Source organism: Gekko japonicus, unplaced genomic scaffold (assembly GCF_001447785.1).
Source record: "Gekko japonicus isolate JY-2015 unplaced genomic scaffold, Gekko_japonicus_V1.1 scaffold6554, whole genome shotgun sequence".
NCBI classification, from domain to species: domain Eukaryota; kingdom Metazoa; phylum Chordata; class Lepidosauria; order Squamata; family Gekkonidae; genus Gekko; species Gekko japonicus.
In genome coordinates, this window is record NW_015173330.1 from 2,176 (window position 1) to 19,074 (window position 16,899).

Sequence of the window (16,899 nt, forward strand, 5' to 3'; positions counted from 1 at the left end):
GTTTTATCTGTCTTTCTTTCAAGGAGCTCAGGATGGAGAACCTGGTTCTTGGAATAGTCCTGTCAAGTCAGTCTGTCTGAGAGTGAATGGCCCTAAACTGACTAGTGAACTTCATGGAGTTCAACCTAGATATTCCCAGTTATGGCATGAATACACCATGTTGACTGTCTATTCTCAAGAACAGTGAATGATAATGGTGAAAATGCATTTTTATTGGCTAGTGATGCACACATATATAGCATGCTGATTCAGAGTCCAATCTCTCCCCAAGTGAGTCATCAGCAGCCTCTTTTGAAGTGGTGTCATGTTCATAAAAATTTAGCCCTTTTGATTATTTGACCTTCTGAAATGTGAAAGAAGAATCCCCCCCCTTTTTTCCCCCAGTGAAATCTGGGAAGGAAAACCTTGCCTTAAATTCTGCTTTTAAACAATCTTAGTGTTCCTTTTTTAAAGAGAGCAAATAAAGGAACAGTAACTTTACAAATAGTTTAGTCTTTGATCCAGAAATGTGTTAAACCACAGTAATTAAGATGAAAAGGCCATTTAGGTCCAGCAGCTTTATTGACCTTCTCCAGATCTTTTGATGTCGGTGAATGATTTCTCTTTAGGAAAGTGAACATTTCAGAGAAACTGAAATGAATCCAAGGTGTTCCAGTGAGGATGAGAGAACTTAATCCTCAGTACAGAATTAACAGAATGTTTACTGATGCAGATGACGGAATATTTTCATCAACACTGTGCTTTCTTTCTTTGAAGCTTAACTTTCAGCCTGAGATCCAAAAATTAGTGCCAATTCCCCCTTTCAGTCACTGCTCTTTAAATTACTGCAGAGACTGCTCCCACAGATCCCTTGAGGTTTTTTGTGTGTCTGTCTTGTCTTGTAGTTCATGCAGGTTAAACATTGGTTGGAACTAGATGCTAATGTGAATGTGCCCCTTTCCCTGGTAACTTCTAAGATCACATTGTGATGCCAACATACTCAGAGTTTTTACACTCAGTAAAACTTGGGAGTGTTGTGCTTTTAAGTGCCACAGAATTACTTTTTGTTGCTGAGTGTGGCAGTGTTGCATTGCATATTTTGCATTATTGGATGGTATGAATGTTTAACAACCAAGAGAAAAACAAAGAAAAAGGGGATGAATTAAGAAACAATAGAAAATAGAGCATTGGTATACGTAGGTGATAACTTGGTTTCTGGTCTACTTGCTGAGTGGTCTCACAACATTTTCTATCTACAGTTATTATTTCCTTTGAATTGCTTACATCCAGTGCCTCTAGATTGTCCTGGGCACTGAACCATCCTCAGGAATATGCTATTTCTTCAAAGATTAATTTTGTTTCAAAAGAACAAAACTTTCTTTAAATCTTTCTTTAAATCTAAACTGTCTCTTTCTCCCCTCTCCCATTGCTAACAGTCACGTCTGAGAAGACAAGATGTTGGACTGAAAAGCCACCTAGATCAGCTGGACCAACAAATTAGTGAACTGAAGTTGGATGTTGGCAAGACCTCTATTGACTGCCTTGACAGTGACAGCAGACCCAGCTCAGGTAAACTGGGCAGATTCATTTGTTGGGTGTTGTACGTGGGTTGTGACTAGTGTTCCCTCTAAGCTGAGTTAGTGTGAGCTACCTCACAGTTTTTTAGCCTCCAGCTCACAGATTTCTGTCTTAGCTCAGGAAGGATGGCTCCAGAGCCAACTAATTTATGCAGTAGCCAAATCGCTCGCTCGCTCAAAACTTTAATACCAGTAGCTCACAAAGTAGAATTTTTGCTCACAAGACTCCACAGCTTAGAGGGAACATTGGTTGTGACTACTAAAACTGTATCAAAATGTCCAAAACACTATCCCTTGTATGAAATGGAACCCGTTGGGGGGGTTTCTCTGGTTTTCTTTTAAAACTGCAGGCTTCTATGAATTGAGTGATGGTGGTTCGTGCTCTTTATCCAACTCCTGTACATCTGTCTTCAGTGAATCCATCTCCTCTTCCCATGCCAGTCTGCTGCCCAGTTCTCAGCACCCCAAAACCTGTCTCAGTGTGTTTGATTACCGTCCCAAATCTGCAGACGAACCCACAGTGCACAAACAGTTCCAGAAGCAAGGAATCTATTCTAGTGATGGATGTCAAATCAAAGCTTGCCCAGATATTTCAGGAACTCCCACCAGGTCCAGGCCAAGACCTGTTTCCACAGGTAATTATTTTCACATCCTGATGAAATTGGCAGAAAAGGAAAGATTGCTCTGCTTGGTGGCTATCACAGCATGCTGGTTAAGAAATCAGTAGCAATAACATGTTTTTTAAAAACCTGAATTGCATGTCCATAATTTTTGGTAAAATTTCTGCACTAAATTGCTTAAGTGGTTAATGACAATAAAAGTCAATAGCAAATCAATATACAATGTAATCAGCAATAAAGTATAAACCATCAGACATAATAAAATATAACAGATTAGATTTTGAAACAGCAGCAGCAGCAACAGTAATTAGCTAATAGACAGCAACATAAAGGATATGTCATTCCATTAAAGTTGAACTGAAATAAAAATTCTTGGTCTGGTGCCAAAATGCATCTGTGACAGCAGCCACCTATCCCTTGTGGCCACCTTCCTCAACTCAGAAAATGGGGTGATGATTGAAGCAACCACATGGGCTCATATCAGTGGAGGTACTCCCTCAGATGTGATGGTCCCAGGCCATGAAGGGGTTCAGAGGATAGTCCCAGGATGCCAAATCAAATGCAGATTAGTACCCAGCATAAAGACTGCAAGCTTGTGACAATGGGGTAAAGCGCTTAGCCACTATTACCAGACATGCTGCCTCATTCTGCATCAATTGAAGCGGCCACTTTGTCTTCAAGGGCAGCTGCACATAAAGTTAATTGCCGTAATCCAGTCATGATGTTGCTGTAGTGTGGATTAATATTGCCATGTGAGCTGTGCTTATAAAAAGAGGGCAAAAACTGTGTGAAATGCAGCTGGGAAACAAAAACATTTTGTGCAGCCTGAGTCTGTTGGTATTAAAGTGATGCACAACTTCCTCCAAGACCTTGGCTCCTTGACTTGTCAAGGTTAATCTTGGTCATGTACTTTTTCAGACAGTTGACCACAGCTTCTAAACACTAAGGAAACACCAATATAGCTGCAGCTGGGGGCTTTTTTAAAGTGATGTATAGCTGGGTTTCACCATCATATTGATGACAGCCCAGTCTAAAGCTTTGGATGATCCTACTGGCTTAACACAGATGTAAAACAGCGTAGGCGACAAGTTAAACCTATGGGACTCTACACAAGAACTATGAAGATGCAAATTCAGAACTGGCAATAACTGCTTTCTTTGTTGAGTCTAATAGTGTTGACCTTCTAATGTCAATTCCATACTCCTGATATCTTAACAAAATTCCATTATATAAAATTCCAATCAGTAGATTTAACGAGGTGTTTTCCTTATCAACTTGAAGGTGGAGACTGCCACAAGAGCAACCAAAGCTATCTCTGTTCCATAGCCAGCCCTGAAGGCAAATTTGAAAAGGATCAAGGGAAAAAGGAGTAATCCGGAAGGCTCAGGAAATGCTCTCCTTCCTCCTATTTGATTACTTTTGATTACTTCTTCCTCCTGTTTGATTACTTTCCTCACAGAGGGCAGATTTGAAACTGGCCTATAATTGGTCAGTAAGGACTTCTTAATCAGAAAATTGCCACTATCAGAAAATTGCCATTCACTAAGGAGGCATTAATGATCTTTCCCAATAAATTCCTTCCTTTCTTCTAGTAAGCCTTCACCAGCCAAGAAAAGACACACGTAGATTCTGCTAAATATGTCTTGGACAGTTTATCTCACCTTAATTTCTCCTGCAGACATGCAAGTTCATTCTGTGGTTACTGTTTGTTTGTTTGTTTTAAAGATGCAAATTAATAATCTTGCTTTGTTGTTTTCTGAACATTCTTATTCATATATACCATAATGGGGTAGCAGATTTAGTCTGCTCCACACATCTTCTTGAGCAAATCCACATATGAGATGCATGAGTTTCTGTTTGGAAGTTTTGTTATAACCAAAATAATGTAATATTTTAATCTACTATGACAAATATGGCTAAGGAGGGGTTCCAGTAAATAAAATTAAATGTAGCACTGTGAGTCTCACTGCAGGAACATTTTAGAATCCCTGCATTTTCCAGTAAGTTTAGAGCAAAATGGAAAAGAGTTTTGGTCTGATAATGATTATAGCTTTATGTTTGTATGTTATTTAATGCTTTTTTAAAATAATAAAAAAATTCTTCCATCCAGGTGACCTTGAAAGACTGACGACATCAGATGCAGGATTCCCCAGAGTAACTGACCCCAAGGCCCTTGTGTTTTGTCCAGAAGGGGAAATCCAGTTCTATTGCGTGGACCCTAAATATCAGAGTGACTTGGTCTCTAAGAATGGGAATGATGTGTATCCTTATCCCAGCCCACTTCATGCCGTAGCTTTACAAAGTCCACTTTTTTCTTTGGCGGGACCACCACCAGACACAGAGGCCCATCCGTTGCCTAACAGAATAGTGTCTAATGCAATTGGACCCAGTTTGATTAGGACTCGGCCGGTCATAGAGCCCAGGCCAAGGGGTTACATCAACAAACTGCTCCAGCTGACACACTACAGGGGACATAATCCGGTGGACACTGATGAGAGGGGTCCAACAAAGAACCAGCCATCCACAATGCACCAGAGACTCATTATAATCCCTAGTGCTGGTGGAGTGAAAATTAACAGCAGTGGCAGCCAGCTGGAAAAACAAGGGAGCTCACTGCGTCATAACAAAGCTGAAGAGAAACTGCAAAGAGAGATGCCCGAAGGGGAATGTGCCGAACAGCAGGAGACTGTACACTGTGTGAATATAGAGCGGACAGACACCATGCTTCATGCAGAGTCATCATCAGCTGTGAATAGCTGTTTTCCTGCCAGCTTGTCTGTAAGAGACTCTCCTCTGACAGAGGCAGGAGAAAGCAGCTTGGAGCACAGCTCTTCTAGCTCGCAGCTAGCAACTGATGAGTCTAGCCTGAGCCCCCCCAATACTAATGTGGCCCCAGTCAAGAAATCTCACAAGAAATCTGTCAGCCTCAGCACACTGAAGGTAGAAGGTCATGAACTATTGCCTCAGCGGGAATTTGTTCATGCTAGGTTTGTCCCTGCAGAATCCCATCAAGTCAGGGTGAGGTTTGCTAACTCTAAAATGAAATCTGTGAAGGTAAAGAGGAGAAACAGCGAGAAGGTGTTGAGGCCTGGGAAGCAGCAGGCTTTTTATGCAGAAAAGCCAAGGGGTGCTAACCATGCTGCTACCAGGCTCCCTATTGAGTGGAATCTTCCTCAGAGACAGCACAGAGCAAAGAACCTTGTTAGGAGGCCAACTTTTGCTGGGGAAGCTACTGGAAGGTCATGCTCAGAATCCAGTTTATATCCTGTGCCATTTAGAGTCCCTCAAGTACCCACCGGGCCTGAATTATACCAGGCATCTGCTAATGCCATGTATTCTTTTGAAGCAGCTTATATAGACACAGTTGCCAAGAAAAAGCAGCGCAAATGGCAGTCCACAGTGGAAATCTCAGCAAAGACCCAAGTTGCCAGTCTTTCTAGCGGCTTTGCCTTGATTCCACCCAGGCACCAGGCAAAGAGAGCTGGGATCATGCGTGCTGTAAGCATGAGGCCTCGCTCAAAGCACCACTACCCCTTTCGCCCTGGAACTTATGCCAAAAGTGAATCTGACCATTCTGAATACTCTGCAGAATGTGCTTCACTCTTCCACTCCACCATAGCTGAGACAAGTGAAGGAGAGGTCAGCGACTATACAACCAACCGCTTTGGAGACAGTGAGTCCAGTGAAAGTGATTCAGAAGGCAGCAGCAACAGTAGCAGCCTGACCCTTGACTATGATGAGGAAGGTGAGGAGCATGAACTGGTCTGGCCCAACCCTTCTGTTAGGCAATCAGCTGCTGTTCAGACCTCCTCCAAGCCTCTTCCACCGATGCCCAAACTGTGTCGCATTAAAGCTTCAAAGGCCCTCAAGAAGAAGATTAGGAGATTCCAGCCTGCCTCTCTGAAAGTGATGACCATGGTTTGAGGGACAGAAAAAGTCTGTTTTGTTAGCTGGCTTTACCTTCCTTTGCAAAACAAAGGAGGATAGATAGTTACGGACTTTGTTAAACTAAATGTGATTAAACCCCTAGATCTCAAGGCAGGGTATCTTTTCATTTGCTAATGCCAGTATAAATGACCCTATTACTAATTTCCTCTTTCTATTTTGTAAATCCATGTGTGTGTTTGGTGTGGCTTTATATCCCCCCCCCATGGGCGGGGGGGGGGGGGGGGCACATAGCTCGGCTAACAGCAGAAAAGGAACAGTGGATTTGGGGAAGCGGGGGATCCAAATGTCCAAATCCGCTCCATGATTCCATCTTTCAAGGGAGTTTGTATGTAAAGCTCAGCTATATTTCAGTTTCTGCTCAAAGCTCCCCCCCTCCCCATTTAGGTGGGATCAGCATTAAAGAGAATTCAGAATCCACTTCAAGGAGACCCTGTGACAAATAGTTGCTGAAAGCACTCTGCTGTCTCACCCAATGCTCCCTCTAAGCTGTGGAGTCTTGTGAGCACATGACATTCTGATAGATGTAAAGTGTTTAGCTGAGGTGTCCTGCTCAACCAGGTCCTGTCTAATACACATGTGGGGAAGATTCTGCAAAATGTGGGGGTGGGTGGGAGGATTTATCTGCCGAATATGGGGCTGCAGCCACTTCCTTGGAGGCTCTCATCAGAGTCAGAAAGGCACTCAGTACATGTCACAGCTCACTTAAGAACTCATCCACTACTCTCCACTACTCATCCATTTTTAACATTGCTCACCCAATAAAAATCACTCCCTAGTTACATCATGGCCATCTCCTGTCAGGTAACGGATAACTGATTTCTTTGAGACATTCTGTTTATATTTGAGGCTTAGGGTCAGAAAATATGTCTAGCTTAAAGGAAAATGCTGATACTATTTTCCACTTAAATCCGAAACGTAATATATTAAAGATGGAGTACTTTTTTTGAAGAAGTAAAACTACAAACACTGTGAGAACATAGTAGCTCTATCACTCTGATTACTGCAGGCTCAGTAAATGTTATTATGAGCTACTGCTGTAAACAGCTGTCTAGCTTGTTTGCATTTTTTTTTTACAGGGACATTGTCATTAGCCCAAGTTTTAAAGGTCATTTTAAAAAGGAATGTTTCCTGTAGAATCCTTGCCACTGTAGGTGATGATTGGTTTTCACGGAGGAAGTTTCTGTTCCCCTTTCCCCATGTTAATTACAACTTCTGTGACCTATTTCACTAAAAAAAAAATCTCTGAACAGGGCTAGTTTTATTTTTTTTTTAAAGTGTTGTGGGCTGTATGTCAAGCTACTTTGTGGGGGGCGGACTAATTTCTGGTGCCACCATTGCTGCCACTGCCCCTTGGCTCCCCCACCCAATATCATTGCTACATACAAAAGGCCATGACTGTCACTGTCTGTTTACATTATGTAGCCATTTTTTCACCGCATAGATAGGATTCACCACATATACACACACACACACAAACCCTCAACTGGATGGGGAAGAGTTAGCAGTGCAGCAGCAAAACAGTAACAGTGGGGGTGCCTTTGAGCTCCATTGCAGAGATATTCTGTTCACAAAGTTAGATCAAGCTTGTGTAAGGAGCTGTTCTAAGGAAACTTGATAAGAGGATTGTGATCAGTCTGGGCTAAGGTATAAATTATTCTTCTGGTTTTGTAACAGAAGGCAGGAAAGAAATAAGACAGGGAAATTCTGGGGGCTGACAGAAAGTTTAAGTTTCTTCAGTGAAGCTCAGGAAATTAGGTTGTGGCTCTGTCAAATCAACATAGAGGCTTACAGTCAACAAAAGTCCCCTATGTTCTGGAACCCGGGTAGGGCTGGGGCATATCATGAGGTAAATTCAGCAGAGATAAGTGACCTGTCAAGAACCATCAATGACTCACATGGCTAAGTAAGGGGTTGATTTTCTGGGCTCCTCCCCAGGCTAAGTCTATCACTGATTCACCACATATCTTTATTAGAAGTCTTTTGCTCTGAACCTGTATAGGAGTAACGTCTTCCAACAATACAGTTTCAGTTTCGAGAAAATAAAATATGTGTCTTATAGGCGGCAGCTAAGACATTTCTAATGAGAACCCTGAAGCTGCAAGTCACTTTCCTCAGCATCAGGAACTGAATAATCTGTTTACAAACAATACTTTGATTTCAAAAAAGTAGACTGGGCAGTCCCCAGTTCTTAAACCCAACTGATTTTCATGCCCAGCACACAATCATACCAACAACTAGCCCATAATATTTTTCCTTGCAGCCAAAATGTAAGTGATCCCATAAAGGGCAAAAACTTAGCAGAGTCTTGTGGCACCTTAAAGACTAAAAAAGATATTGAATCCTATGGTTTGGTGAGCTATGGCCACTGCATCAGATGCTGAAGTGCCACTTCATGCATAGCAACCACACAAGGCCACAATTTGGACTGAGGCTGCAGTGCAGAGGGACTTCCCCTTTCATGGTTCTGCCAGTCAAAATTATTGTTGTTAGCTCTGAAAGGGACAAAAAAAAAGATGACGAGAGGGTGCTCCCCTTCACTTCAAGGCTGAAACGGGGTCATTCCTAATTTTAAAAATCACACAAAGGGAAGGGCTAAACCCCTCCATACCCAGTACCGTAACCCTGATCTGGAACAGGGTTCTGCATTGCATGGCTATTGTTGCATAACAATGAAACTCCCAGCATCGCAACTGTCTACCTTACTGTCTTGGTACATATGTGTACATAACATCATTCTTGGAATGTGTAGTCCAGTATGGATTCATCTACTGTATATTCCAATAAACACAGAAAACTGAATAACCTTCCTGTTTGTTGTTGGAGTGAGCAAAATGAATGTACATGCAGACCTGGCCTCATTTAAGTGCATTAAAAATCATGTGGGACGAGGAACACCACAAGCAGATGCTGGATTGCTATGATCATATTTGGGGAGATCCTTAGCTTTTGAATCCTTGCCAAAATAATCTACTCTAGAACCCCTGTATGGGTTCAGTGAACAGAATCCTTTGGGTAGGTTCCCTTCAGTCACAATTATAACAATTTTTAAATGCTTAGCCCTCTAAAAGAGCACTGAAAAAAATGTACACTTACTACATTTGGGGTATATTTCTACCCCAAGCCAAATACCAGTGTATCTTTGGGTAGGAAAATTCCTTCAAAACCAGAAATGTTTGTAGTACCGGATAGCATTGTGTTTCATAGTGCTAAAACATTCAGTGCTTGAAAATACTCTTTGCTGTGAGACAGAATTAGGGTTGCCAACCTCCAGGGGGGCCTGGAGTTCTCCCAGAATTACAACTGATCTCCAAAATCTCCCAGACACGGTTCGGGGGGGGGGGGGTGTGGCTGTTTTGAAAGGCATGGCATTACACCCATAAGGTCATTTCCCTCAGCATTTTTCTACCCCTATTACTGCAATATGGGGTTTTAAATCTATCCAAGTGAGGGGGTGGGGAAGTAGTAGATTTCTGGGGTGGTTTTCTATCCTGAGTCCCTTTTTTATTTATAGAAAGTAAACTGTAAATGGTATCTAGTGGTACTTTGGGAACATTATTTACTACTGCACAGGGAACAGTGTTCCAAAGGGACACATTTGTACATCCACTTACCTATGCATTCTGCCAAAAAAGTAGAAGCAGGTTGGGGGGAACTGATTTACCCCAACCATAGAGTGTTTAAAACTCTGAAGATACTAATTATATCTGTGGATTTTGGAATGCTTGGATGGATCATGTCCTGATTGAAGTATCGAAGCAAAAACAGCTCCTTTATGGCATTTATATGGGCATTTCTGATGTCAACTTATGTGCGCTCGAGAAGGTTCAGTCTTAATTTCTCTGTAATATTTTAGTTACCCCCCAGTGTGCCAAATGCCCTCCTATGTCTTGAAATGGGTCAAATGAGAATAGAAGCTAGAATACTGTTATCTTCTGCATACCAGTGGCTTAAGATCTATACAAATCAAAAAGGCCTTCAAGATTCTCATCGCCCAAGGTGGATGTGAATGGTTACGATCAATTTAGAGAGAACAAGAAAGGGGACCCACGAAAATCGTGGGGGGAGAAGCGGGGGAGCTCCACACAGAGCAAGCGGAGGTGGAAGAAGCAGGTAAGCTTCCCCCCCTCCCGTTGGTTCCCCCGTCTCCTGCACCCCCCCAACTATCACCCCCGGCTTGCCGTTCCCCCTCTCCCCCCCCTCCCCAGTCTCTCTCTCTCTCCCCCCCCCCTCTGAAGTGAGGCCCGCGCGGCTTACAGCCGCCGGGCCTCGACAATCCCCCCCGATTTTTTCCCCAGGTTTTAAGATTTTTGTGTACACCTGGGGACCGTCCCAAGTGTGCACAAAAATCCCTCTCCCCCCCAGGTGCCCCCGATGTGTGGAAATAAGTATCCGCACACCAGGGGGCGACTTGGCTATTAGATATATAGATAGATGGGACTCTCACCTGAGGATCTTTTGGCGTAGAGCAGTGCCCAGGTGAAAAGCACCATCAAACAAAAAGTTCATGATATAGAGCGACAGCGAGGTTTAATAAAAGCTCATTTTTTCCTGCCCCTAGCGTGTCCACATGTGTTATGAATATGGCCAAATATCTTACTTATTTGGATGGGGCATCTTATAGAAGAGGTTTTACTTTGGCTCATTGTGCAGTTCTTCCCTCAAGGGTTCTAGATGGGAAATATAGGAATATTCCATACGAAGACAGATGTTGCCCTTGCTCTATCGTAGAAGTGGAATCAATGGTTCATATGTTCTTTCAGTGCCTGTTCCATCAAGTTTATAGGGATAAGTTTATATCCCCATTTTTAGACAGACCGTCAGTTGATAACAGATCTGCCTGGAGAGACTTCTAATTAATGCAAATCCAACTATCTCCAGACATGATTATGAATAGTTTTTTATTTGTATGACTCATAATCATTTTACATATACAAGACATTTTAAACTTAGATTTTTTGGATTGTTCTTTTTAATAAATATTTTAAGGTTTTTATGACTAAACATATTTTTTGCACTGGAATGAATCTCTTTGGCTGTTATAAAAATGTATTCCTATGATTAATGGTCTTTAACTGCAAATAAACATTCATACATGCCGATGGGGAGCTGATTTACCCCAACCATAGTTAAGAGTGTTTAAAGCTCCGAAGATACTAATTATATCTCTGGATTTTGGAATGCTTGGATGGATCATGTCCTGATTGAAGATGTCAAAGCAAAACCATTTTGCTATAATTTTATTCACTATTTTGGAAGGCAAAACTTCCACTGATTAAAACATTACCTGGTTTTCATCTTGTTAAATATCTGAGAGAGATATATAAAAACCCTGGTGTATTGGTACTTTCCAGCTCTCCCATTGGCTGTGCTATGCGCTTAATCAGCCATTGGCCCATCAACCGAACTCGAGTATTAATGTGCTGGGTGCTGGATCCATTCCCCTCTCCTGCCCACTGCCAGCCTGGCCACTGTTCTCTGTCTGAATAAACTGCCAAAACAGCTCTCTCTCCTGATAAAGACACTTCTACTGCTTGGCTCCTCCGTGGCTGGCCAGCTGCTGAGGTGGCCATCAAACCATTCTCTTCTGCTGTGCAGCTCACTTTCCCCTCAGTGGCTGTTCTTAGGCAACTAAACTTGGTTCTGTCAATAAAAAGGAGAGGGGAGGAGGCCCTTTCCAGGCCTACTTTGGACTTTGTGGGGAACTCATTGGGGCCAGTCCTGACTAGGGTTGCCAGCTCCAGGTTGGGAAATTCCTGGAGATTTTTGTGGTGGAGTCTATGAAAGCCAGATTTTGGGGAGGGGAGAGGCCTCAGCTGAATAGAATGCCACAGAGTATACCCTCTAAGGCAGTTATTTTCCCCAGGGGGAGAGAGAGACCTGTTGTCTGGAGTTCAGTTGTGATACCAAGTGCTACCACAGCCAACATGGCATAGCAGTAACACTTCAGAGCAGGGGCTTCCAGGCCAGGTTCTTGCTGAGTGGGTGATTTTGGACCAGTCACAGACTTTCAGCCTAACCTGTGCAGTTGTGCAGTTCAAAAGTGGGAGAGGAGAATGATGCAAGCTGCTTTGGTCCCCACTGCAGAGAAAGACTGTACTCTTTCTAGGTAGAGGCTGCAGGGAGGGGGGAGGAGATGGAAAGCTGAAGTCAGAGGGGCAGATAAAGGTAGGCTGGGAAGGAGGTAGTGTTGCCACCTCCAGGTTGGGAAATTCCTGGGGATTTGAGGGGTGGAGCCTGGAGAGGGTGGGGTTTGAGGAGGGGTGGGACCTCAGACAGGTACAGTGCCATAGACTCCACCCTCCAAACCAGCCATTTCCTCCTGGGGAACCATTGTTGCCAATTTTCAGGTGAGGGCTGGAGATCACTCAGAATTACAACTGCTCTACAGATGGCAGAGATCAGTTTCTCTGGAGAAAATGGTAGACTCTGTGTCATTATACCCCACTGAGGTCACCACAGCAAATTGACACTGAGTGCCCAAGACTGGGGCACCCGCCTAGAGCCTCTTTCTAGAGCTCATTGTATTTATTTCCGCAATGGGCCTTATTCCTAGTCTTCAAATAAAGCAGAGAACATTTTATTAGGACCAAGCAAAGTATCAGAAAACAATGTGCAAGGTTTCATATTCTCTAGAACTCTTCCTCAGTTTGGATGTCCAATACAAAAAACAAATGGGGGGGATTGGTTGTTTCAGTTTATGGTTTTTGAAATTTGTTGACCAAGTTGGCTATTTGCAGCCTTTGCATAGAAAATGCTGTGCATACTTAGTGGTCCACTTATATGTCTCACACCTAGCCAGCCACATTTTAGGAGTGTGATATGTGCTTTTCACCCCATTTCATTAACAAGTGTATAGTCCAAATGCCTGTGGAAGAAATAACTTTAGCTTGCAATTGCATTGCAAGAGATGTCTATTGTAGCTGCTAGACAAGACTAAGGGTCATCTATCATTGGAATTTATCAGGTAGTTAAGTGCTTTCTTTGTTGAAGATAAAAGCTTACACTTTCCTATGAGAACAAATTGTTCCGAATATTAAAAAAAGGAAGAAACAGTAAAAGGATGTTAAGGAGAAATCTGCCAATTGGATTACACTATGACAGATGACGGCCATTGGTTATACATTTATGTCTGTGATCATGAAAGTGGATAATACAAAACTTTCTTGGTCCTGAAGCAAAATCAACATATTTCTGCTACGATGCAGTTCTAATCAGAGTTGCACTGTTCTAAACTCACTGAAGTCAGTGGGTTTAGAAGAGGACAACTCTGTTTCAGATTGTGCTGTTAGTGGATACTGAAATTTCTGTTGCAGATACAAGTAATGAAATGAATGGATGGGAGGGCTGTACCTCAGAGGCAGAATGCATGTTCTGCATTAGTTCAGGTCCAGAGTTAAGCATCTGCAGTGGAAAGAATTTTGACAGGTAGTAGGGCTGGGCCTGATTCATGATTCTGGCTTTTCTTCTTCCCATCAGACTCAGTGAGCAGGTAATTTTGCTGCCATTCTGTATCAGGTGTGACTAATGTAGATCTAAACTTGTTCTGCTGTTTGTATTGGGGGGGGGAAGAATTTATGTCTTATAAAAACCTTGAGGCTCATGAAAATAGAATGGTTATAGATGACACCTCCATATTGTGCAAACTGCATTTCCTCTCCAATTCATTCCAGGATGGCTTTGCTCTGTGTCCTTCCTTGCTGCCTCCCTTTTGAGGAGACATCTGCAGTCACTTTCATTTTGCAAAGCTCAGCATGATGTACAACCAGCACAAATGGCCAGTGATTAAGTGATTTCCTTTTCTCCCTATGGCAGAATGTGAAAAGTAAGTAAGTTCTACTGGCACTTATTGAAAAGGTCAGCTCCTGCCTTGACCCCAGATCTATGCACCCTGACACTGATAGCCACTTAACATCTGACATGAAACTTGGAACCCACTTTTTAAAAGAAAAAGCTTTCCTCACCACAAGGAAGAAAAAGTTAATTGCTTGGGCCATAACCTAAGCCTTCCCTGCTGAGCGCAGAGGACTTGAAGAGATCCCTTGTCCTGCTTATGCAATCAACTTTTTATTGCAAAGGGCTAACACATAGAATTTGTGGCTGAAATTCCTTCCATGCTACTGAAAGGAAATTCCTTGTAGCATGTTTGTTAACCCCTTGTATATCGAGGTCTGCGTGACTGACCACCACAGTTATCTGACACATATAGTCCTTAGAGAATTTTAATCCATGCAGAGTGTACCTTTGGTAGCAAACTTGGATCTGTTGGATCTGTTGCTGTGTAACATGTGAGGCAACCTCCCTGAGCAAAAGACTCTTTTTTTCCTTGAAAGAGGCTCCAATCCTAGCAGATTACTCATCAAAATAATGGGGTAGGGCAAAGATCTGTCCAGAAACTTTACTCACTGATGATTATAACCTGTTTGCCAATGTTGCCAGTGTGTTTTCCTCATTCTGAAGTAAGGTGGATGGCCACAACAGAGAAGCTTGGGGGGGGGGGGTTGTTTGTCTAAAAACTTTAGAATGTCCACCTCAGCTCTATTCAACTAGTGCCAAGTCTTTCAAATTTTCAACTCCAGGTAAAGACATGTCTTTTCCCTGCCGACTTTGGTTTTCTGACCTCCCTTACTCCATAGAACCTATTGCAGATTAGTATCCTCTTAATTACTTGGGCTGCCTGTTCTTTAGGGTTGCCAAGTCTGGCAAACTCACCGGCGGGGGAGGCTCCGACGAGTCCGGGAGCAGGCTCCATATGTGTGCGCGCGCAAAGCGCACGTACGCCACCACCACATCACCAGAAGTGACGTGCGACGTTGCTGATGTTGGGGGTGTGGCCAAGCTCGTCGGGGGGGGAAAACCATATGGTTTTCCCCCTGACGAGCTCAGCCACGCCCCCAACGTCAGCAACGTGGCTGCGTCACCTCTGGTGACGCAGCTTTGGGAGGTGGAGTTCCCCCTGGGGCCCGATTCCGTCACGGTGGAAATTGGGCCTCCAAAGCGGGGGTTTCCCCGCCCCCATTTGGCAACCCTACTGTTCTTTATTGTGGGTAATAGTTGAATTATCTATTGTTTGTATGACTACTAACCAACTGACTGTTATTTGCAGGGTGGCTTTTTTCACTGTTGTTGATTATAACTTTTCATTTGTTTATCACTGAGTTGCAAACAACCTCAAAAACCCAAATAGCATGGACAGTGCACAATAGAAACTTATGAATTTATTTGGAACATTTTAATGTCTCTATGTACTCAGGGTCCCCAAGGTAGCAAACATAAAAAAATTACAACATTTGAACAATTAAAAATAGCATTTAAAATTATAAAATAACTCAATAAAAACACTGTTTCAACAACACCAGAACTGGGGAGGGGGGTCAGTAATTTGGGGTATGCCAAGCAAGACAAGAAAACTCTACCTGCTGGTAAAGTAAAGGTAAAGGTTCCCTTGCTCGAAAGCCAGTCGAATCCGACTCTAGGGTTGCGGTGCTCATCTCCGTTTCAAAGCCGAACAGCCAGCGCTGTCTGAAGATGTTTCCGTGGTCATGTGGCCGGCATGACTAAACACCAAGGCACACAGAACGCTGTTACCTTCCCACCGAAGTGGTACCTATTTGTCTACTTGCAATTTCTTGCTTTCGAACTGCTAGGTTGGCAGGAGCTGGAACTAGAGACGGGAGCTCACTCCGTCATGCGGCACCCGGGTCTCGAACTGCTGAACTACTGACCTTCCACAGCCTGCAGTTCAGCGTCTTAACCACTTGAGCCATCACAGCTCCTCTACCTGCTGGTAGAAGACAGCAATAGAGGAAGACTGATGAATCTCCATGAGCAGGAAGTTCCAAAGGAATGTTTTAAGTGAAATCATACATTTCCACACATTCAAATACTGCAAGAGCATTTAAAAATCTGAGTCTCTCAGAAATCCACACCATTTTTGCATGGACAAAATCAAAGAATATTAATGGCCAAGACATAATCACCTATTGGTATGTATAATGTAATAAAGACCCTATCTCTCCCTTATAATAAAGCAGTAGTGGGGACCAACGTTCTAAAATGCCCGCCTTTAGTGTTTGGCCGGAAGAACTGCCACTCAGAAGACACTGGCTGGGTTGACTGGCTGCTTTGTGCAGTCCCGCCCAGCGTTTCAAGGTCTTTTGCATATGGAAGCTGATTGGACTTCCCTGCATTCCCCACCTCAAACCCCCCCCCCCCCGCAAGGCAGTTGGAATTTTCAGTTGCATATGGGAACTACTGTATTCTGAGGTAACATATGTCCTCACTCACAACACATCACTTCCCCTTTAAAAGAAACAAACCCAATAACACAATCACGCCACACCACAAAGAAGACAGATCACACCACAAGCAGAATACCTCAAGGCAAAAAATGACAGGAAAAGGTGCCAGCAGTCACCCCATTACTGCCAAAGATGGTGTGCAGGTCCCAGGTTCATGTTTTAAAAGCTGCCTGGGGGACTATCGTCCATTCACACACTTTCAACCATAACATACCTCATAGGGTAGTTGTGCGGATCATACGGGGGAGAGGAGAATGATGTCAGCTGCTTTGGTTCCCACTGCAGGGAAAGACTGCCCTTTCCCTAGGCAGAGGCTGGGGGGGGTTGGCTGATGGTTGCCTGGAAAGGACATAGGGTTGCCTGGAAAGGACATAGGGTTGAAGCCTGCTGAGGGTGGGGTCTAAGGAGAAGGAGGAAGAGGGGGACCTCAGACAGCAGCCATCAAGCCATTCTTGGCCCAGCAGCCATCAAACCATT

The 16,899-nt window shown here is 43.4% G+C and overlaps 1 protein-coding gene across 1 annotated transcript; it reads left to right on the forward strand.

Moving 5' to 3' along the window:
* Positions 1–884: 884 nt before the first annotated feature.
* On the forward strand, positions 885–6,197 carry LOC107120216 (dapper homolog 2-like; the record flags this gene model as incomplete). Its single annotated transcript, XM_015422860.1, has 4 exons — positions 885–944; positions 1,416–1,548; positions 1,907–2,191; positions 4,287–6,197. Coding segments are annotated over 4 exons (2,292 nt in total), but the record flags the coding sequence as incomplete, so codon positions are not given.
* Between the last annotated feature and the right edge of the window lie 10,702 nt (positions 6,198–16,899).